Source organism: Scleropages formosus, chromosome 15 (assembly GCF_900964775.1).
Source record: "Scleropages formosus chromosome 15, fSclFor1.1, whole genome shotgun sequence".
Classification (NCBI taxonomy): domain Eukaryota; kingdom Metazoa; phylum Chordata; class Actinopteri; order Osteoglossiformes; family Osteoglossidae; genus Scleropages; species Scleropages formosus.
In genome coordinates, this window is record NC_041820.1 from 21,873,638 (window position 1) to 21,898,034 (window position 24,397).

A 24,397-nucleotide genomic window follows, 5' to 3' on the forward strand; every position below is an offset into this window, starting at 1 on the left:
GCCATCTGGCAAAGGGTTCAGGACAATAAAATCCTGCATCAACAGACTGACAGACTGGGAAACAACATCTTTCCCAGAGCTGTGGCCTCCATCACACCCTCCCTGCCCAATGCCGCCTCCATTACTCCCCCACTTCCACTGCCAATGGATGCTAAGGACTGAGGACTCCAAAGTTCAATCGAATATATATTTACTTATTTCTTTGTTTGTCTCAAGTGTTCTTTTGGCTGCTGCTCTTCTGGGGGTTGCCAAGCAGAATTTCATTGTATTGTGTACAGTGACAAAGTATCTTATCCATCATCTTAATTTATATTAACTTTATAACTGTAATACAAAAAAACCCAAGCCTGCACACTGTTCTTTATGCAGTCCGAAAAAGAGAGGCACTGAGACCATTGAAATTTTTCTTCCATTTACTTCTGATTTGTGACACCCTTCTTAAGTTAGCCTACCACACAGTCAGACACACATTTCTAAAAACAAAAAAGTGCTATATTTTTAAAGACTGTGAACAAAATGACAAAGTAGGTCTGCCCAGTTGCACAAAAGAAAACACAGGGAAACATTTTTACTCTTACACTACACATTGGTATCAGAGAAGTTTGTTGGCTCATTTCTTCCTCACTTACAGTTGCCAAAATGAGGCCAGCATCCAACCTGTCTGTACATATGCAGACAGCACAAATGACATTATCAAAATTATTTCATGTTTTCAGTGATTCCCCTTCCTCCATGCCCACCACACTCTCCAACCTCCGGGCTCGAATAGGGGGCAGGTGCTCATAGGCGTCAAAGCCAAGCTCCTTCTGCAGATGGGGCACTTTGAACAGTAGCAGGTGGTCCTTTAATACCTGCAACAGGGAGAAACTTTAATGGCAACTGGACATGACTGGGTGGGATACAGTACTCACATGGGGAGGCAGGTGACATACTTCATCTGTCAGGTAGTAGGTCTTGCGAAGCATGCTCCGTCGTGCAGCATCCACTTCCTGAGGAGGAGAGTCATCACACTAGTTGATTGATCGATCGATTGAGTATGAGACAAATATTCAAATGCAGAGCAGAGCCTTTTTGTTTTTACTTCACCACACTAAAGATTACAACTTCTTGGGAGTATAACAGTAATCTGAAATGACTGGGAAATTGTCTCCTCAGGTGGATAAGTGAATTAAAAAGACAACTGATACACAGAACATCTACAGTAAACAGACCCTCAGCCAATACAGTAACAGTCAAAAGATTATTAATTAATGGACTATTTTTTCAGTAATTCACCTACATGCCCATAGCAAATGTTGTAGACAGTGATGCTTGACACAAGACTGCCAATTCATTCAAGGAGCAAATCTAAGCTATCTGGAATCTGTTGTTGTTGTTGTTGTTGTTATTATTATTATTATTATTAGCAGCAGCAGCTTGCAATGACAGGTTTGTAGACCAAGCTATAACAATTATTTACAAACTATTTACATATATTCATTCAGCAGATGGTTTTCTCCAAAGTGACGTACATCTCAGAGAACAATACAATACAGTTGGGTAATATTTACAGTATCAATTCAAGGAAAGTGCCTTGATCAAGGGTACAACAGTCAGAAGTGGGACTCAAACCAGGTCTTTCAGTTGTAAGATGATGGCTTTAACCACTACACTACATGTTGATACAGGTATACTATTCTCTTTGAAATGTCTTCTGCTCGGGGACACTACAGTAGCAATAGGCAGGGGGGTTTGGACCAGAAAGTCTACATTTATTCATTTAGCTGATCCTTTTCTCCAAAGTGACTTACAATGTTATTCTACTTACTTAATACAGAACTTTTAGATCCAAAGGCAGAAGCTGTAACCACATTATCAGCTGCCCCATTACATCCTGAAATATTATGCTGTTTTTCTGTGTTGAGAGATCTGAGTCTGTATGCATAATGACCTCAGTACATCAATAAAACAATTCCAGAAGAACAAAAATGGGGAGTTTATTTCATGGAATTAAACAAAGATAGCAAAGCAGTTCTGGCCAAGGTGTAAGTGCTACCAGTTGAGGCATGATACTAAGGACCAAGTTTTTGCAAGTTTAAATCTTAAAAAATGAGTTTCACTTTAATTTAATTTCACTAAATTAGACTGGATAGCAAACATGGTAAGCTGCCATGTTCAGAGTATTGAGAGCAAATCAATCTATTCAATGCTCATGCATTATTTAGAGTGATGCGCAGAGCAGATTCGACACTTTGCACTTGCTAACAGTGCTTTTCCACAAGGAAGCAGTACAGACTGCCAGTGTGTACCTGTGATACAACATCCTGAGAGAAGATGAAGGCATTTAGGTGGGCTAGGGCTACCACATAGAGTACTGGGCACCAGGCGCAGCGCAATGCCCCAGTCACCAAGACCTGGAAATAGAGCCGCAGCAGGGTAAGGGAGTCCTCCGGTGGGTAGGTGAACTGCTCCAGAGGCACTGGCAGCTGAAGAAGGAAGAGCCAGAGAGAAACACACATCAGCATGTTTTCCATTCCAGCTGCTTTAACGCCTCCTAGCTCAGCAAACCAAACTAAACCACAATATTTTTTGTTTCAGACTCTGTTGCCTCATTCCATGTGTACTGCAGTTCAGCATCTTATTTTCTACAGCTTGCAAATCATCTGCATTAGTTCATTTAACATGAGAAATCAGCCCAGAAGTGTAACGAGGGCATTAAAGGATTATTGTGGGCTCAGAGTTGCTAATGTAACAATGCATCACTACCTCCCACCCTTAAATAATACAAAGACCCCAGAGCAGGAGATTTAATTCAACTCAATTTATTTTTAGAGAGTGCTCTTCTCACGCAGTGACACAGTGCTTTAACACAGGCATAAACAGATCAATGTCAACTGGGTATGGAGAAGTCAAATAACAGTTTGGCTTCACAATGCAATATGACTGCAGTACCAGCTGTCCCTTTAAGGAAGGCCTCTTCACGCTCTCATGTTTGCTGTGCAAACAGCAACTTCAGTTCATAGCTAGGGCATAATGCAAATCAGAGACAAGGAGGAGACCGGATTATAATACCATGACGGAGTATTTTCTCAGAACTCTGGGAGTTGGCAGGACACCCTCTGGCAAGGTTCTGAAATAACTAATTTAATCCAGTGCATGTGAAATTCATTAAAGGTAGTAATCTGGAGTTTTCCAAGGTGCATTAAAAACTGCAGGGATCTCAGAGTGGCACGAGAACATGCTCACACTTGCACCTGGGATTCTCGCTCAAGCATGGCTGATGAGGGTCAGAAATGTTTATGCTATTGAAATTAACAACTAGAGGACTAGAGCGTGTGCACTGCAGCTGCTGCTTGATATTCCTGGTTTACAGTTAATGTGATCACGTGTCTCACCCTTTCTTTCATGCTTTGTAACAAAAAGAACTATGGGTGCACCCAATACCACCTTCCTTCTGCATAGGGAAGGAGAAGGCTTTGGTGGTTAAAGGAGGCACCATTGCTAGGGGGCCACAGTAAGGATGAAAAACGAGAAGAAAGAGCAGTTGCAGCTTGAGCTCACCTGTTGCAGTGGCAACCCCAGGGAGCGCAGCAACCCGACATGCTCACCAAACAAGGCAAGCCTCAAGGAGACGCTGAAGCGCTGCTGCAAGGGAAGTAGCACGAAGCAGCAGAACAGGTGATCCCCAAAGGACACGGCCTCAAACTGGCTGAGGAGAGACGCATACAAGTCATGGAAGGAGGCCAGGCCAGGCAAGGGCACCCCTAGGTCAAGTGCAGCCAGCCGAGCTGGGACACAGAGGCTGCGCAGGAGAGCCCAGGTTAGTTGCTGCACAGGCCGCTCTAGGAACAGGTCACTGGAGCACAAGAAGAGGCAGGACAGGCGGGCTAGCTTGGCTGCCGGGGTCACTGCCTGCAGCACACCATCGCGCCACCTCTCCAGAATCAGCAGCCATTGCAGAGAGTGCACAACAGACTTCACTGAGGCCTGGGGGAGGGCCTCCACCTGCATGTCTCCTCCCCCCGGTATGCCCACACGCTCGTACAGGCTGATGATTGGCAGGAAAGGCCAGTCAGAAGGCAAAATAGGACCCTGGACTTCTGGAAGCATCCATGAGCGGACCCAAGGAGTACGCATAAGGTGCCTATCACGAGAATAAAGGATGGTGGGCTCCAGGGAGGCCAGGTGGGTCAGGTAGCATCCCCGTATGGAAGGCAGTTGAGCACAAGCGTCGCGCATCAGGGGACCCACAGGAAAGTGTCCAAAAGAGCCACCCTCCTGCAGCTGCAGCTCAGACAGATCAGCTGCCTCTGGTCCACCACAGCGCCCCTCCCTAGTAAAATAAGGGATAAACCAAAGGTTTGATTTATTTAGCATGCTGACATTGATTATCAACACGGATTTAGCTGACACATTTGTTCTCAACTTTTCCATAGTCACTCTTACCACTAAATTGCAATCTGGTTAGATTTAGTAAAAAGAAAAAAAAATCTGAAAATGATGCAAAGAAAAAAAAAAAAAAAAAAAACACACTCCTATCCATCTATTATCATAACCACCTGTCCAGTGCAGTGTCGCAGTGGGTCTGCTGTATCCTGGAAGCAAGCAGCCTAAGGCTGAATACATCACTGACCTGACAACACTACATGGCAGTTGATAACTTCTAATATTTTAATTATAAAGCCGCTGGCTAGTAGCGCTGCTGTCTCACAGCGTCCAGGTGGTGCGAGAGGTTCGATTCCTGCTCAGTTTGTGTGGAATTTGCACGTTCTCCCTGTGTCTGCATGGGTTTCCTCCGGGTGCTCCAGTTTCCTCCCACAGTCCAAAGACATGCTGTTCAGCTTCTCCATAGTGTGTGAGTGACACAGAGAGAGTGTGCTCCACTGATGTATGGATGAGTGACCCATTGTAAGTGTTATCTAGCAGTGTAAGTCACCTTGGTGAATAACGTGTGTGGGCTGATACTACATAGAGTTCATTGGAAGTAGCTTTGGAGAGAAGCATCTAAATAAATAAATGTAATTATATTAAGATTAAAAATTGTTTAAAACATCTGAATTTTTTCTTTTTTTTTTTTTTTTTTTAACAATTCATGTTACAACCTCCCACTGAATGCCACTAAATCAAGCTGTCACATAAGTATGAGCAGTGTTCCTCATCACAAAAGCAATAAAAGCTTAATGAAACAGATGTCCCTTCATTTATTTACAGTTAAGTTTACGTACAACCCTGGATATACCTATTGCAAACAAAGAAACTTTGTATCTTTACCTTGACTTTTAACATTTTTTATCAGTAATTTATCCAGTAAAAAGTAATTTCATATGACAAAATAAAAATACATACAAATGCCTATTTGATACCAAATGTGAGTCACATCTGCAGCTATGTCTCCTTCTCCTAAGGTAATGCACAAATTGTATTTTCTATGAGATGTACGTCGCTTTGGAGAAAAGCATCTGCTAAACGAATAAATGTAAATGTTGACAGATACATCCCACAACATGTGGACTGCTCCTCATCTTGTTACTGACCACCAACACAGACATGAGCTGTAAATACCATGACAGTGTGCTGAACAAAGGTGATCACACACACCTTCCCTAATTCACCTGAAACTCGCCTTGTGACTCTGGGAGAAAACCCAAGCAGACACAGTGAAAACATGCAAACTCCACCCAGTCTAAACTGGATACGAACCAATGTGACACAAGCTCATAGCACCACGTTGCCCCCAGAAAATATGAGTGTCTTTCCTAAATTGTTTCATTTGATGTCTAAGTTCATCTATATAAAGTTATTCAGAAGCATACAAACAGAATTTTGGGTATACTATTGACTTCCAAAACGCATATTTTTCACATTAAGAAATATATTTATATTTACACTGCATTCATAGCTTGTAATGCAGTGGTCAGGCAATAAAGGTTTTACCTGTGTGTGTGAGAAAACAAAACATTTCAATCATATAGCTTAAACAGGCCAGAAATTGCCAAAGATTAGCTGAAATCACACTGCTGAGGCAAAGCTCATCTAAGAGCCTTTGGATCAGAGCTGCAGTGGAGGAAACTAAATAGCAAGACTCTCTGATCAAATCCAAACTCCAACCAAGAAATGAGAAGCAGACTATACAATGAAAATGTAAGGAAGCAGCTAAAAGCATGGTGCAGTATCACCCGGCATTCATGGTATGATGTAACTGTTGCCTCTAACTTTCAGTGCTACATGTTAACAGGAAAGTGTTGTGGACTACAACGGTCTGTGTGCTACAACTGATGCAGGTAACACAGGCCAGGAGGGAGATAGAGTCACCTAGGCAGATGCGGACAAGCTGGAGAACAGCATATAATTTTCCACTGGTGCCCGAGACATCCTGAATATCCCCCTTTTTCTTCTAGTAGACTATACATCGTTAATTTCATTTCTTGAGGCTGCATCTGTCCAGACGCAAACTCACTCAGTTACATGTAAGCAGGTGTTTGTTCAACTCAGTGTCAAAACGTGATAACTGACAGAAAAAAAAAAAAATCACAGATCTCGTAATTTAGTTTAAGATCTGTACAGAAGGATCCCTGGCATATATGCCAATATGGATTAAAAAAAAAAGTGTGGTGTGTATCAAAACAACGTATAGCAGGCATATTTTTTCCACAAGAAACAATGTAAAACATCATTAACGAACAAATCTAATAAAGTGTACTGAGCTATTTAGCTTTTCATCTTTCACAGATACCAGAAATGATAACCAAAGAAACATGACAAACACACTTATTTTTCTTTTTCAGCTTTTGATTTCAAGTTAAAGATGTCAGGAATGGCCTGCGCTTGTTTAAAAAAAACTCCTACCACAGCTCCAAATGCTGCAGTACTAACAGCCAACCTGGGGAACCCCAGGAAAACATGCTGTAAAACTGAATACAGGTGGTCCCCAATTTACGATGGTGTTACATTCCCCGAAACCCATCATAACTTGAAAATATCGTCAGTTGAAAATGCATTTAATACATCTAATACACACCTCTGCGTGACAGACTGGGAGATGTGGATCGCTGCCGTTGCTCAGCATCGCAAGAAAGTATCACACCATATATCGCTTTCCCAGGAGAAAAAAAATCTAAATTTGAAGTATGGTTTCCACTGAATGCCTATTGCCAGCTCGCCATCATAAAGATCAAAAAAATAAGTCGAACCATAGTAAACTGGGGACCACCTGCAGTGGTAACAGAACATTTGAAGTTGAAATGAATCCCTCTGCAGGTCTAGCAACATTGTACCTGTATTAATAAAGTGCTTTATAATCTCTACATGAAAATTAAATATCTGTACCTGAATAAATAAAAAATAAAAAAATAAAAAAAAAAAAAGACATGCAATGACCTTGGGGCCAAAACGGGAAGGTGAAAAACTCACGTGATCAAGTCCAAGTTAAAGATCACAGTGGACAAAAGGTCACGGGCCAGATATTCACTGCCTGGCAAAAGCCAGGGAACCATGGTAGCAGCAACCCTGTGATACAAGGATATTTGTTTCTCCACCTCTGAGCTGACTGGGACCTGAAAGACACCAGTTTCACACATAATCAAACACCTGATTTAAAGATAAATAATTCTACTACATACAGTTTCAAGAGAAAGGACGGGTAAAAGATGAGACACTAATGATTCTAAACAAACTATGTCTTGTATGCATGCTTGCTTGCTAGAGTAGTAGAGCACAAGATTTGACCTCGGGTCTTTTGAACTCAAGGCGGCAGCAGCTCTAACCACAGTACCTGGAGCCCCTGAGTTTTATTTTATTAGACAAGTAACAGAATCCTTTACACTGACAACAGGACTGTAGAACCAAAGGTGGCGGTGGTTTGTGAGGATGGCCATACCAGCCTGAGTGCCAGTTTCACCAGAAGGTACAGAAGGTGCTGCTCATGCCACAGTGGCCAGGCACTGAAGAGGGAGACGGTGGGCATGGCCTGGCAACATGCCTGCAGGTACATCATCAGGGCGCTGGACAGGAGCAGGTGAGAAAACTGGGGAGAGGATAAAAGATACAGCAAAATGTCAAAAATGAACAAAAAAAAATTACACAAAAGGAAAAATACATAAAGTCACAATTTTATCAGAATGATAAGAATGGTTTCTATACAAGAAAAACCTTCAGCATATTATATATATATATCAGCTTATGGTAAAGATTGTTGTTACAGACAAAGGTGTTTCAAAATTCCCTATGAACAGGCTGGCATAGTTACCTAGGTGTGCCTAGTAAACCCATAATAGTTCCCTGAATCTGGAGGTAATATTCCTTCTCAAAAAGAAAATTATTCTTTGTCAAAATATGGTTCATTAAGTATAATAAAAAAGTAGTGGGTGCTGACAGTAACACACCTGTTCAAATAATATTCCAATACTTGTAAACCAGATACATGTGGGATGTTAGTATATAAACTAGTAATGTCCATAGTACATAAAATGTCAGTAGTACCAATAGTACGAAATTGTGAGTGTCTTTCAGGTATGAGAGTAATCCATACACATATCTTTAATGCAGAAATCAACAAATAGAGAGGCTCTGTGAATTGTGTGGTTACCAGCAACTATTGGACAATCAGATGGCTTGAAAGGATCTTTATCGGTTATTCATTATATTGTTGGTCAATGAACATTATGTCATTTTCCCTTAAATGATCTTAGAAGTAGGGGTGCGGTGGCGCAGTGGGTTGGACCACAGTCCTGCTCTCCGGTGGGTCTGGGGTTCGAGTCCTGCTTGGGGTGCCTTGCGACGGACTGGCATCCCGTCCTGGGTGTGTCCCCTCCCCCTCCGGCCTTACGCCCTGTGTTGCCGGGTAGGCTCTGGTTCCCCGCGACCCCGTATGGGACAAGCGGTTCTGAAGATGTGTGTGTGTGATCTTAGAAGTGTATGTAGCAATTTCTTCTGCAACATACAGGCACACTGATGAAGGCTTCCAAATGAAACGGGCCCATCCCCAAAGGGGGTAATAAAAAGGTTTTTCAATAAGCTGGAATGCACTGTCCCATTTTCACTGTAAATCTTGTATTATCCAAGAGATTTAAACACCCAGGCTCTATATTCTTTACTTCTTTATAAGTAGAATCTTTTTTTCAATTATATTAAAAAAAGTCATTTTTTAAAAAAAATGTGTACACAGCATAAAGCTGAAAACATTTGTTTTTTGTTTCACATAGGGCTACAGATAGCTGGTCGCATATTGGTTAGAGCTGCTGCTGGCTTTGGACCCAAAGGTCGCAAGTTTGAATCCCACCTCAGGTTGTAGCAACCTTAAGCAAAGTACTTACTTTAAACTGCTCCAGTAAAATTACTCAGCTGTATAAATGGGTAAATAATTGTATCTTAACACTGTAAGTTGCTTGGAGAAAAGCGTCATGTAAATATAAATGAATTTTAGCTGCCCGGATAAAATTCAAGACTTTGGTTGTGACCTAGAAAAGCATAAATGGAACTGCTCCCTGATGTCTATAAGACCTGATCATTTACCACACCCCAACCAGACTGCTACACTTCTCCTCTGCCTGCTTTGTGGTCCCATGCATAAAATGTCAACAATTAAAAAAACAAAGGTTTTCGATTCTGGCTAAAATGTGGTGGAATGACCTCCCCCTCTAACACACACACACACACACACACACACACACACACACACACACACACACACACACAATTTTCTGAACCGCTTGTCCCATAGGGGGTCGCAGGGAACCGGAGCCTACCCAGCAACACAGGGCGTAAGGCCGGAGGGGGAGGGGACGCCAGTCCGTCGCAAGGCACCCCAAGCGGGACTCGAACCCCAGACCCACTGGAGAGCAGGACCCAATCCAACCCACTGCGCCACCGTGCCTCCTCCCCCCTAACTCAAAACTGCTAAATCTTTCCACATTTAAGAAATGTCTTAAAACCAACCTCTTCGAAACTCACTTCTCTCTTCATCTTTTAAGTGCATGTTAATGTGTAATTGTTTATGCTCCGTAACTTTTGATTATAAGTTTTGAATAACGGATAAACCTTTATGCAGCTACTCATGTAATGTAATTGTTAGAATTTTGTGATTAGAAATTGTTGATGAATGAATAAACCTTTATGTAGCTACTTGTGTGATATACACATGGTGAAATGTAGCAAATTAACCATGCTTAGAATCACGTGTATGCATCAAAGTCTCCCTTCCCGTTGATGTAACACACTCATTGTATTGTTCTTCAAAATGTGCATTGCTTTGAAAAAAAAAACATCTGCTAAACACACACACAGTCTGAACCACTTGTCCCATATGGGGTCATGGGGAGTCAGAGCCTAACCTGGCAACACAGGGCATAAGGCTGAAGGGGGAGGGGACACACCCAGGACGGGACACACCCAGGACAGGACGTCAATCCGTCGCAAGGCACCCCAAGCAGGACTACAACCCCAGACCCACCAGAGAGCAGGACCCGGTCCAACCCACTGCGCCACCGCACCCCCCATCTGCTAAGCAAATAAATGTAAATATAAATGCAAAATTTCTGTTTCTTGTGGAGCTAAAATGAACCGCATTTCCACTTGGTGCCAAAAGTTGGAAGCAAAACACACTCAGACAGAGCAGAACCAGAATAAGGACATTCTAGTACTTAACATCAAGTCTGGTGTTCTGAAGCATCACAGATGAATATGAGAAAAGTTGTATATTTCTATAGAAGTAATCAGTCAAAAATCTGCATTCAGTCGTGATTTGTAGTGCTTTTTATTTCCTGTCAGTTTAGTTTTAATTATAATATAGTTCTAACTTAACGATAAAATGAAAAGTATTAAAAATTATTTTTCTTCACTGTTGCAACATGAACAGAAGAGTTTTACAGAAACTAACCCACAACTAAATAAAGGGACATCGAGGGACATCTGTTTTTAATAAGCTTTTACTGACTGTATAGATTAGGGGTCTCATATTGCCTGCCCATGGGCCAATACCAACCCACAGGATGTTGTAACACAGCCTTGTTACAATGCACAACGTCAATGCACTGCGAAATGCAAATAAACTCGTTCACTTGAAACCACAGCCACATTCAATAAAGTGCATTACCATATATGCTTTCAGTGCCAATTACTGTTCTGCTGTTAAAACCAAGCAAGTAAGTAAAACCTTCTCAATATCAGATCTTTTGGACATTAACAGCTAGTTTTCCCCATCAAGACCCTTTCCAAGCCAAAAAAATGCTTGATTTTGAACAGAAACAATTTCAAGAAAAATGGACTGTTGCCATTCCCATTATACCTGACAAAAAATACCCAACTGCTTAATTTGAAAAGACAGAATAGCAGTTATGAAAGAATACAACTTTAGGCATCATTATACAACAAAGCATTCTAACACATGCAAAATAGCGAGGCAAACAATAAAATGAAGCAGTCTCTTCTATCCAGCAAAACTAACTCCAGAGAGATAGGAAAGAATTTTATGAAGCAGTCTTCACTAGTTCCATGGTTAATGAAAGGACAGCCAAAGCTGCCAAGTCGTTCAAAGATGGGGAGTTCATCAAAGACTGCATGCTTGAAGTGGCTGGGATACTTTTCTCAAGAAAAGGATCTTGTTTGGTAATGTTATTTTTTCTGCAAACATGGTTTCCGATTGGATGAATGAGTTATCATACAACCTCTTTGATCAGCTTTTTTTTTTTTTTTTTTTTTTGGGGGGGGGGGGATAATTCTGTACTTACCCGGGCGTGACAACAGCGTGGACACTAACAGCAATGTGCAACTGGCTATCTTTGTTAGAGGAGTAAATGACAACTCTGAGGTCACCAAAGAATTGATAAGTGAAACTGCATGACAGTGCTCCATCAATGACTGGGAAGCAATACTGTTCAAAAGAAGCTGAAGGAAGAAAACACACCCCCAGCAATTGCGCTGCACCACATTCACCCACAAATGTAGCAATTGTGAGATTTGAGAACATCATGTCAGCTGTTAAATGTGTTAATTTTATTAATTCAAGGGGCTTGCAGCATTATCAGTTTCATGCATTTCTGGACAATACTGATGCTAAATATGGAGATGGAAATGCCCTTTACTTCCCAGAGGTGCGCTGGCTAAGCAAAGATGTTCTGAAATGGGTTCTTGAGCTGAGGCCAGAAATCAAAACATTTACTGACCAGGGCAGGGCATGGATGTTCCACAAAATGCATATAACTAATGGCTGATGGAGTTCTCCTTCCTTGTGGAATAACAGAGGAACTGAAGGTCCTTAATCTCAAGATGATCTGATTACAGTAATATATGATAGTGTGAAAGCATTCACTGTGAAAGGAAGACTGGAAAAGAAAACTTTGAAAGAACAACCTGTCTCACTTCCCAGCATGCAAGTCCTTGATAAATGAACTTAAAACTCCATACAGTTTCTTAGAGAACAGCCTCCTTTGTCAGAGCTCTCCAAAATCTTCAAGAAGACAATATGCGTTTTTGGCAGCACATATGCATAGGTGAAATTGTTTTCCACCATGAACGCTAACCTAGATCTGTACTTTGATTTATTAAGTGATGCTCACATTACAGCAGTCCATAGGATTGCCACATTAGCCTTCCAATCAAATACAGTACTACCAAGCTGAATGAGCAGAAGCATAGCCAAGGGTTTGGAAAACACTAAGAAATTACTTTTTCAATGGATGCTAATTATCTATTTATATATTAACTCTACTATATTTATATTTATTAATTTAGCTGAAGGGGGTTGCGGTGGCATGGTGGGTTTGGCCTGGGCCCGGTGTGTGGTGAGTCTGGGGTTCGAGCCCTGATTGGGGTGTCTTGCAGCAGACTGATGTCCTGTCCAGGGTGTGTCCCCTACCGCTTCAACCTTTGCACCCTGTATTGCTGGGTAGGCTCCAGCTTGTCGTGACCATGCTCAGGACAAGTGGTTGTAGATGTTGCGCACAAAAAAAAAAAAAAAAAAAATTTGCATTTAGCTGAAGCTTTTCTCCAAAGGGTACTAAGCTGGAGGTGGGAATCTCAACCTGCTACCTTTGTGTCCAAAGGCAGCCGCTGTAACTACTACGCAACCAACTGACCCCATATATATATATATATATATATATATATATATAATGCACAAACATCATACAGGCTTATGTAATTAATCCGTCAACTGCAATGAATGGACGGTTGTGGAGATGGTGCATTTTATTTACAGTAATTTTAAATGACTTAATGTGTTTAATATTAATAAAAAGTAAGAAAACAACAATGCTACACTGCAATGCAGAAGTTAGAGAGCTGCACCCTGCCTCATGCCAAATGTTTCTAGGATACAGCAGACCACTACAACCTTGTACTGGACAGTTATTGATTATGGATAAACAAAAGTGTTTCAAGGAATTTCTTCTGGCTTTTTTAAACTTTTTTTTTTTTTTTTTACAGAATTGCAATAAAACTTGTAAAACTAACTTGCTAGAAAGAGGATAGTTGTATGACCTTTTAGTGATTGATGACTTGTTGGTAAAAGTGACTTTGGAATTAGAAAAAAATCTAAATTATGATCAATGTACACACTTCCTGATTTTGTGTGGGCATATCCAGTGTCAGGCAACGAAAAACCGTCTTTGTGCAAAACCTTACCTTATGGGCAATGCCTTTGTGTATGCTGGAGAGCACTTCGAGAAGGTAGCATAGTGCAATGAGAAAGGGGAAGGGAGAATTGGAACCAGATAGGCTGAGAGCAGGTTTGCCACCAGACCAGGTCAGTGAAGGCAGACTGGGCACCATCTCTGGGTCTGAGCAGGAGAGCGGGTTACAGAGAGCTGAGCAAGACCTGTAGGGGCAGTACAGACACATCCATCCATTAAGACATGTCATGATGTCCTAAAAATGACAAAATGAATACTGAGAAAGCGATCCTTAACTCACACCACTAATGTTCTAGTCATTTTAAAATGCAACGATGCAAATGAAACAGCCTATCTTTGATCTTCAGAACATCCAAGCATCAGCTTTTACAGAATGGGAAATGCTAGACCCTGTAGCTCTCAATGAATATAACCCAGGGTCTCTGCCATATAAAATCTGCGCAAAATAAAATTGTAAGTGTTGCTTCCCCTGTCTTGTTTTGGCCCACCACAACAGTCCACCTTCCCTACTACTGTTTATTGCTGTACAAAACAGTCAAGAGAAGATTTACTACAAATAACCTCTAAACTGAGTCAAGTAGCAAGAATGGATAAAATTGCCCTTAACAGTTGCAGTTTGTCAATATTATACACTATTTATAATGCTGTACTGTAAGTGTTAATGTATTTACATACACGCTTTCCAAACCGCTTGTCCCATACGGGGTCGCGGGGAACTGGAGCCTACCCGGCAACACAGGGCGGAGGGCCGGAGGGGGAGGGGACATACCCAGGACGGGATGCCAGTCCGTCGCAAGGCACCCCAAGCAGGACTCGAACCCCAGACCCCCTGGAGAGCAGGACCCGGTCCAACCCACTGCGCCACCACACCCCCTTCTATTTACATACATTCAGCTTTAAAATATCTGAGTAAGTAATATCTGATTGTCATAGTGGTATTAAAGTATGTATATTTTTGCTATATCAAGCCATAGCCCATGATACGAGCATTCAATTTAAAAGAGCTTGACAGTACAAATGGTTTAATTTCAAGTAATAAGTTTAGAAAATAATTCTTTGTTTTTACAAAAACTGAGTGTGTGTTTGTGTGTGTGAAGTTGGGCATTGCGCACCTCTCAGCAGCTGAGTGGCATGAGAATAGAGCCACCATGCAGTCTTCTTGTCAGCTGTCAATCTCCATGACCCCTTTTTTTTGCTAGTTGCACCTGTTACAGTCTGTGATCATGGCCCCATATGCCTAAACCATGTCTACTGAGTGTCAATTCCTGTGCGTTATTTTCACCGATTTCTCTTTACTGTTCTCTATTTCTTACAATAAAGGTTCAATTAAAACAAACTTTGAGTACCATATATACGCACGTTTTGTTTTTGAGTGTTTGTGTACAGTATGTTACAGCGATGAAAGAGTTGAACAAGTCCAGATAGACCTACAGTATTACAGAGTAACAAATTAAGGCAAACTGCCTTGTTATGTAGTGCTAGGTTAACATATGATAACTACTGAAGTTAGCTGTGCTCATTTTAATGGCATCTGGTGGTATTTTAGCATAAATGGAACAGAAACATAGAAATAATTGTTTTCTTTGAAACTACTGGTAATTATGTCTTCGATTCATGAGAGTTCATCTGAAGGGTTATTCAGGAATGGATTATCCTCAGAAGACAGGGGAAGACTGTATTCAGATTTGTTATCCATCCATCCAATTTCAATAACAACTTGTCACCCTATGAGCTTAATTATGTGTGTAAAAGTTTATATTAACTTCACATCACTCTTACTTGAGATTGCCAATCAAGTCGCAGATGGCCTGATGCGACAGCAGAGGAATCAGGACCTCTGAGGTGAGTACTTCTAGCTCCTGGAGACAGTCAACTGGTTGGAAAGAGCTCTGAGTCCCCCCCCCAAAAAAAAGAGAACATTACTGTCCATTAAAGTGTCACATCAGACACATCACATGGCCCACAGAGGTTCCTTGTACAAAACAGAAATGTTCCACAACATTCTCACATTTTAATTCTGTCATCAAAAGATTTTATGTTACACCACTGAAAGAGACGATATTGTTCTTTCTATTGTGTATTTACTAAGTAGATACACAACACCAAATGCACTTCAAAACAACCTCAGTTCAATAGAGATGGCTCTGGGTCTGAAGACTCCTCCCACTAACCTGAGCACTGAGCTGGGAGTAGAAAGCCCCCAGGTACAGCAAGTGAGATGGGAGAAGACTCAATATATTCTCTTTCTGGCCAGGCTCATCCAGCAATTTTACACAGGCCTTCAGGGAGGCCAGCAAGGGGGGTTGCAGACCAGTGACATGACCCCATTCTACTGAAGGAGGAGGAGGGCATTCAGTTTCCTGGGGGCTGTGGTTCAAAGGTTAGTACCTCAGACAAGACAAGCAAGTCATTGTTACTGATTTACACTCTTTCAGCATTTTAAGTGATTAAATATTGAACACACTGAAAGTTAAAAATCACAAATGTTTTCACTGGTACAAAAAGATTACTTATGAACAGTACTATTTAAATGCTTGAGAGACCAATGAAGAAGTTTGTAGTGAAAGTGACACCAGAGAAGTTAACCTTATAAGGAGACCGAGACACTTCGGACAGGAGTGAATGAGGCCCACCTGGTTAGGCTAGCCTGCAGCTCTTGGTGACAACCAGCCGTGTGTGTCACATTGGTGAGGAGTGTGTGCAAAGCCTGCACCCTCTGTAGCTCTAGAGGTCGCAAAACATGTCCAGGTGGCCACCTCATGGGATGTGACTGCAGGGTCTGCACCAGGATCGGATACAGGTCTCTGATAGGAATGAGGTAAATGGCACACGTCTCAGTTAACTCTCACTTGAATCTCATACAGTTGAATGATGTGACAAAAGGTCTGAAGGATGTTTATTATTTCAAATCGCAACATAATGTTGTGCATAAGCATAAATATGATATTCCTCTTATGGAATCAGTTGTTTATTTTACTGAAACGGAGAGTACAGTTTGGTGAAGCACACAGCACTTGTGCAGGGAGACCTCTGATCTGACCTGTAGAGATCACAGGCCTGTCCATAGCCGGCAGCCACCGCCCATAGGCGCAGGGCCTCAGTGCTGATGCGCAAAGCCTCTCCTGGCTCCAGCAACAGATCTTGGGGTTCCTGGGCAACGAAGCAGGAAATGCGTTCCCGGGCTCCCAGGCTGTTCAACTGAACGTGAGCACATGTCAGAGCCACACTTGCACAGCACTGCTCTGTGAGGCACTCAAACACAGCTTCATAACACTATAGCCACATGGTAACATACTGCCATTGGGGAGACAGCAGCTTGGTGATTCTGAGTTTGACACTTAGAGCATTAAGATATGACCACTAATCTATGGCTTCAATGAACAGTGGAAAAATTCAGGGTTATTGTAACATGTCAAGAAAGAGGTGAATTCAATGAACACATGCTATCTTAAGAGAAAACAGAATGATCAGTTCCTGAACTAAAAATATATCACCTAGAATTCATTAAAATACCAAACTAAAACATATTTTTATGCAGGATAATCACAACACAAATATTTTGCAATGCTTGCAACAAAATTATTATTTCTAGCTTGTCTTTTAATGTTAGACTTTTGTTAGGTAATTATTAATTATGAATAATGTTTGCCCACTACTGGGTTAGGAAGGTCTAGTTTATTTTGAAAGTAAAGCATGTATGGGAGGTACACACCCTAAGGAGACAAAGATTATTTGGCTCATAGAGCTTCATGATATAAAGGAAAAAAGTTCATCAGATCCTTGCTTATGTCTTACACTGTGCTGTGAGAGGTGCTGTGTAGTGTTACTAACAAATATGTCATGTTAGATTAACTTTTTCTGATGGTGAGATTAAGGCATTATTTATACTAGCAGTCATTTTTCCATGGAAATGCAGAGGTTAATACAGTAGATTTAGCAAGAGAATACACTGATATATATATACACACACACACACACACACACACACCTTCCAAACCGCTAGTCCCATATGGGGTCGCAGGGAACCCGAGCCTACCCGGTAACACAGGGCATAAGGCCGGAGGGGGAGGGGACGCACCCAGGACAGGACGCCAGTCCGTCGCAAGGCACCCCAAGTGGGACTCGAACCTCAGACCCACCAGAGAGCAGGACCCGCCCCAACCCACTGCGCCACCGCGCCGCCTACACTGATACACTCAGCGACAAAAAAAAAACGTCTGAGTTTGAGACACCAAGTGTGTCTCTGCCCCAAAATGTCTTATACAAAGTATCTGTGGTGTGATTAAAATGGACAAAATGGCAAAATGGACAAAAATGGCATTGTTAAAAGCTCAATGTAGGGGGAAAAAAAAAAAAAGGATATTTTCATAAGCTGCTGCAGTGTTTTTTTTTTGGCTTTACAGGACCCCATTATACTATTTAAGGCAGGGGTGTCAAACTCAATTGCACAGGGGGCCAAAATCCAAAGCACACTTTAGGTCGCGGGCCGAACAGGATAAACATTTATTGAACACACTAAAACTAAACTTTTAAAACTTAACTTTTTTGAACATAAATATGAATAAAAACAGACAGGAATATTATTCCGGAATAAATCAACTCAAACCTTAAATAATTTATAATATTTTGCTCTCCATAAAAATATATCCTGTCTAAATTATACAAGTTAGAAATAAAGTAAACGTTAAAAGAACAAACATTCGAATTTCTTTACTCTTATGTCATTTTATATAAAAAATAAACTTAAATTTTAAATATCCCAAAAGATTTTGCTCTCCATAAAAATATATCCTGTCAAAATTATACAAATTCAAAATATGAACATGCTGCATAACAAAACCTGGAAATATAAATAAAATTTGTGCTTTTCAGCAATAACAAATCAAATCATTCAGTTGTCTTTGCTCTTATGTCATTTTATCAGAGCTGGACGCCTGGCATCTTTTTTTGGCAACAAGTTCGTTTATGTTTGGTGTGAGGTTCTGTGTTGTGGAGATTCTCAGGATGGACTGCAGGTGCTCATCAGTGAGACGACTCCTGTGTGCTGTTTTGTTAGTCTTCATCACTGAGAAGAGCTTCTCACACAGATATGTGCTACCAAACATGCACAAGGTTCGAGCCGCATGTAGACGGAGCTGGGGCATTTCTGCGGGAATGGAGTGAATAAACTGTGCGGGCCCTGCAGTGTCGTACTTTGCCTTCAGTGTGCCATTACACTGCAGCTCAATCAGCTCCATCTGAATCTGCACAGGTGCAGTTTCCACATCGACGGCAAATGGGTTGCGAAGAAACTCAAAATTCTTTTTTGTTCTTCAAAGTCACCAAAGCGCCATGCGAACTCAGTGCGCAGTGCGCTCAGTTTATCAGCAAAGTGCGTATTTGGGAACACCGTTGTGCCGACTTGGTTCAACATTACTTGGCAACAGGGAAAGTGGGGCAAGTTGCACTGGTGCATTTGTGTCTCCCATAAAAACAGCTTCACTTGAAATGCCTTCACTGCGTCATACATGTCAGTGATCATGCGGTCACGTCCCTGGAGCTGGAGGTTTAAGGCGTTGAGATGAGCTGTTATGTCAGCCAGAAATGCCAACTCGCATTTCCACTTTTCATCCCTAAAATTGGTGGAGTCTTTTCCTTTACTGTCTATGAACTGACAGATTTCGTTGCTGAGCTCAAAAACTCTGTTGAGAACTTTTCCCCGACTTAGCCAATGCACCTCTGTATGATAAGGAATGTCAGCAAACTCTGAATCTATCTCCCACATAAAGGACTGAAATTGCCGGTGATTTAAACCTTTAGCTCGGATAAAGTTTACAGTTTGTGTTACAGTGCTCATTACATTGTCCATCTTCAGGACTTTGCCACATAGTGCTTCCTGGTGTATGATGCAGTGATATGCCGTTAACTCACCAGTACAGTTCTTCTCCTGCATCTTTACTCGCATCCTTCCCACTAGTCCACTTTTTTCACTACACATAGATGGTGCTCCATCAGTTGTAAGTGCAATAAGTTTGTCCCAGGGCAGTTTCATGTCGGTTATACTTTGACATACATTTTCAAAAATGTCTTTTCCAGTCGTTGTCCCGTGCATGGATTTAATGTCCATTATTTCCTCTGTAACGCGCAAATTGGAGTCCACTCCACGGATGAAGATGGCCAGCTGTGCAGTATCAGTCATGTCAGTACTTTCATCCACAGCAAGAGAGTATGCAATAAAGTCTTTGCTTCTTTCACTCAACTGTGTTCTTAAATCAGTGGCCATCTCACAAACTCGATCAGCAATCGTATTTCTACTCAGGCTTACATTTGCCAGCATCTGCTTTTTGTCTGGACATAAGACGTCAAACACCTTGATCATGCAGCCCTTCAGAAATTCTCCCTCGGTAAATGGCCTGGCTGATTTGGCGATCTCCTCTGCCACGATAAAACTTGCTTTCACAGCAGCTTCACTTTGTGATTTTGCACGGGTAAAAAACATCTGCTGAAGTGTCAGATTCTTCTTTAACTCTTCTGCTTTCTGTATCTTCTGCTCTGCATTCAGGTCTTTCAGGTTATCCTGATGTTTTGTCTCATAGTGCCGTCTTAGATTAAATTCTTTAATTACAGTCACATTAGCTCCACAAATGAGACACACGGGTTTACCAGCAATGTCAGTAAACATATACTCAGCCTCCCATCGGTTTTTAAAGGCTCTGTTTTCAGAATCAACTTTTCTCTTCGGCATCGTGAGGGCTAGCTTCGCAATAACTTGCAGCATCATAAGCTAGACTTGATTAACGCGGGAAATGTTCGGCAAGGCAGCTGAAGCGCTGCATTATGGGATCTGTAGTTTATTGTGTTACCAGCGCTTCATATCGCCGGGCCATTAATAACAATAATATACAAAATGATCTCGCGGGCCGGATATAATTACACGCCGGGCCGGATGTGGCCCACGGGCCTTGAGTTTGACACATATGATTTAAGGTATGGTAACTAAAGTCCACTTACCAGCCTTGCACAGGTGTGCCTCCCAGCAGTGGCCAGTATGCGAACCAGCTTCATTGCTGCAGCTACAGGAAACCCATGCAGCCGGTCAGGTGTAGGAGATACGGGAGGGCTCCAGGAACAAGGCAGAAACTCTGACATGACAGTGTTCATAAGCCGGGGGCAGTCCAGTACCTTGGGATTCACAAAGACAAGAATCACACCTGTTTGTAAAGGTCAGCGATGAAGGAGGGCTTCAAAAAATAACAAAACTAAGGTAAATGTTGATTTATCAGAAAACTAATGTAAATCCAAATTCATCATGCAACAACAATTCATCCATCACCAGATCATTAAGGATGATGTGACTCCACCTCACCATGATGTACTCTTTCATTTACACTAGTATTAGTAAAATTTTGTACTGTTTCCCATGCTTTGCAAAGGTCTGTCTCTGCCAGGATATAGGTTTAAATTTTCAGTAGCAGTGTGTATGAGTCCACCAGGGTAACCTGTGCCCTACTCACACTCACAAGTGTGCTACATCTCTGGCAGACATGGTGGCTCATCTCCTGATCAAATTGAATACCTCATGGGGGAAAAAGACTTTTGACTAGTACTATATAATAGAATGTGGTGTCCCATAATGTTTAAAACTCAGTGCGTTCAAGTTTCCACAGTAATTCTTGCTGTCTCAAACCGTGGGAGGTTCAGCAACACAAACACGCCACACCTGGATGGCAGAAGTGGGTGAGTGGCGGGCGATTCGGATAAGGATCTCCAGAATATCAAGGACAGTGCGGGGCGGAGGACGCAACACTTCCAGGATGTAGCGAAGCCTGGGCAAGAGCTTCATCCTCAACAAGCCCTAGAAAGAGGAGTTACTTGTTAGTTAAGTCTTAACAGTTTCAGCAGGAATACACTATGAAAGAGGCAGGTGGAGAGGAGCATCAGATGCTGTAGGAGGGATAAAGATAACAATGCAGAAAAGAACAACAAAGGTGAAGTAAATACTGGTTGACTCAAATAATCACCTTGATTACATCATTTCGTGCCACATCATGATCTGACTTTTTCTCCTCCTTCTCTTTGGCAGTTTCCTTCAAGGCATCCTCCAGTCCTTCATCATCCTCTTTATCTTCTTCCTGGGCAAAGGGTAACAGGGGGAAGGTAGCCATCCCGAGGAACCACGAGAAAGTGTTGTCTAGACACTCCTGCGCAATACATAAGGCAAAATAACAGACATGACACACAGAATAAAAGTAGCCCTGAATGTTGAATTGCTTTCTAGATGGCAATTATGAAACATGATATCGAAAAAAATTAAATTTACTGCCTTACGCCCTGTGTTGCTGGGTAGGCTCCGGTTCTCCGCGACCCCGTATGGGACAAGCGGTTCAGAAACTGTGTGTGTGTGTGTGATAAAACGGCTCAGGCTGGGAGAATTAAGCTCTTAGTAGAGAGCACCTGCAGATGCTTCCATATACAGGTTTACCATGTAAAAACTACAGACAATAGAATATTATTCTCACAACACTGAAATGTGATATGAAAAGCGTAAAAATTAACTAAGGTGAATAATAAACTAATCAACAGATTTCCCTCAGAAACCGATCATGGTATAATCTGTCTGGTTCTGAAACATACAAGCATCTTCTGTAATGAAAAGCTGTCTACAAGGAACACTTCTGTGCCTAGATTAAGGCTTTTGGGCTTTTTTTCACGATAACACTACAGGACCTAACAAGCAGGAATGATCTGGATCATCCGACATCTCCAGCTAAGCATGAATATCTGACGAAGTAGACTGGCAGGTACTTCTTTTTAAGACTATGTGGGATACATTAACTACAGAACCAACAGACCACTTTGGAATACAACAATGAAAGCCCAAACATGCTGTTTATGATATTTAATTACACAGTGTGAACACTGACACCTCCATGATGCTCTCACCTCATCGTCTACAGTCACCAGCAGGGCACGAAGGGCCTGCACTGCAGCTGCCATTAACCCCTCGTACTTGTCATCCAGGGAAAAGCGCAGCAGAAAAAGCAGGCCGGCATCCAGGAGTGTGGCAAACACAGAGCCCCGCACAGAGGAGGCAAAGTCACTGGCACGAGCCTGTGGGGTGGGAGGGGTCACACAAGGCACAGGTGAGGAAAAGTCTTTGGAAACAGCGTGAGTTGAGGAAGCACACTGTTCATAATGGCTTGTGTTACAGCTTAATTATTTATTCATCAGGGATTATCAAATTGCTGACAGTCTCCAGTCACTGTATTTTTCTTTTCTTCTTTTTATCTACATTGCCTTTCTTTTCATTCTTACCTACATTAAATGTTTATAGCATAAATGCTCCATCTGAAAAACCAGCACATGCTGCGATAGCCACATCTATATCACCACTCTGTATGTGAGAGGAAGACAAGTTTACATGTAAGATTACAATTGCAGTTACCTTGGTGAGGATGTGGCCAAGGGTTGTTAGGGCCAGGCACCGCTGCTGAGTGACCTGACTGCGCGACAGGAGGAAGAGTTCCTGCAGCGAGTACCCAGCCAGCTGGATAAGGGTACGGATGAGTATGAGTGGCACTGTAGAGACTACCCACAATTTTACAATAGATATTTGGGTTTTTACACAGAAAGAATGTACATTACACTAATAATCACCAAATCATTGTGTCCTCTGAGAAGCATGAAGAAGATGTATTCCACTGACCTCAGGTTCGTCGCCATGGTGATGTAGACCCAGATGTGTTGGCAGGTCCTCCGTTGGAGAGATGAGGACCCCATCAAAGTTGAAACGTGCCTGCATGGCCTGCCAACAGAAAGAGATGTATGTACACCTCAGAGCACTTCTCAGAAAACACTCATCCATTCTATTAGAGCCATCAGTATTGCTCTCATTCTGCTCCTCTAACCTTCTTGGTGCTCCGTTTTCGTGAGGCAGGCAGGTCTCTCATCCATTCCAGCTTCTCTGGCTCCAACTTGTCCATGTGCAACCACCCCTTCTCAGGTTTGACTGGCAGCTCATCCTCTGTTACAACAAATAATGAATATACATGAATACAACCAAACTGTACTTATTTTGCTTCCAGCTCACATTTGTAGTAAAAATATATATGTACATACTGCATATGGCAATTCCTTTTGTTCCAGTGGCATTTCTTCAAGATCTCAGTTCATAGCATTCATTGTTTCAAGGGTTCTTGTTAACTGATGTTTTCTAATGTAATATGGATGATGATATCTCAGCTGTACCTATATCAGTTTTTGTTTCTATCTTTGCATTAAGTTTTTAGAAAACCAGAAAAAAAATGAGTCCTTGACTACAAGATATCAAAGAATCTGCTCCCCAACACTTAGAGGCACTGATCTCTAACAATAATTTTGATATTGGACAAACTGTGCTTCCACAATCATGTTTGTAAAGTTCATTGCCTGCGATGAATTTCACTTGTTTATTCTTAATTGTACAGGAAGTCCTTGAGTTACTACATTTGCAGCTCAAGAAAACCCAAGAAGTCCTGACATTTGGTCATAATATCTAATAGTAACCACTGCATCTCATGTACACCAGCACTGGCTGGCTGTACTGCCATAAGGCACCCATATCGGTTTTGTTTGATCTCAGTCAGTGTCATTTTGTGTGCAATTCCATTCAAGTTAATTTTCGTTTAGAATGGTTAGTAAATGAACAAGTGAATACTCTTTTATCATTACTGAATAATGTACAGTACTAACTATAATATTTATAATTACCTATACTGAATTTCATTTTATAATAATGTACTGTATGTTATACCTGTATGTTACACTAACCCTAT

General features: G+C 41.7%; 1 protein-coding gene across 6 annotated transcripts in view; it reads right to left on the reverse strand.

The window, feature by feature from the left end:
- Positions 1-228: 228 nt before the first annotated feature.
- Positions 229-24,397, reverse strand: part of rpap1 (RNA polymerase II associated protein 1) — a 31,249-nt gene continuing 7,080 nt past the window's right edge. For 5 of the 6 annotated variants that reach the window (XM_018727705.2, XM_018727707.2, XM_018727708.2 and 2 more), the window contains 18 exons: positions 23,492-23,607; positions 23,290-23,388; positions 23,029-23,130; positions 22,527-22,694; positions 21,605-21,784; positions 21,304-21,438; positions 20,595-20,765; positions 16,645-16,802; positions 16,238-16,408; positions 15,776-15,971; positions 15,384-15,493; positions 13,597-13,789; positions 7,856-8,002; positions 7,390-7,532; positions 3,541-4,312; positions 2,289-2,465; positions 933-989; positions 229-851 (listed from right to left, as the gene is read on the reverse strand). In XM_018727705.2, coding sequence (XP_018583221.2) covers positions 705-851; positions 933-989; positions 2,289-2,465; positions 3,541-4,312; positions 7,390-7,532; positions 7,856-8,002; positions 13,597-13,789; positions 15,384-15,493; positions 15,776-15,971; positions 16,238-16,408; positions 16,645-16,802; positions 20,595-20,765; positions 21,304-21,438; positions 21,605-21,784; positions 22,527-22,694; positions 23,029-23,130; positions 23,290-23,388; positions 23,492-23,607 — 3,242 coding nt within the window. In that variant the 3' untranslated portion in view covers positions 229-704. The remainder of the gene's footprint in view (positions 852-932; positions 990-2,288; positions 2,466-3,540; positions 4,313-7,389; positions 7,533-7,855; positions 8,003-13,596; positions 13,790-15,383; positions 15,494-15,775; positions 15,972-16,237; positions 16,409-16,644; positions 16,803-20,594; positions 20,766-21,303; positions 21,439-21,604; positions 21,785-22,526; positions 22,695-23,028; positions 23,131-23,289; positions 23,389-23,491; positions 23,608-24,397) is intronic. The other variant, XM_018727709.2, reaches the window with a different exon arrangement.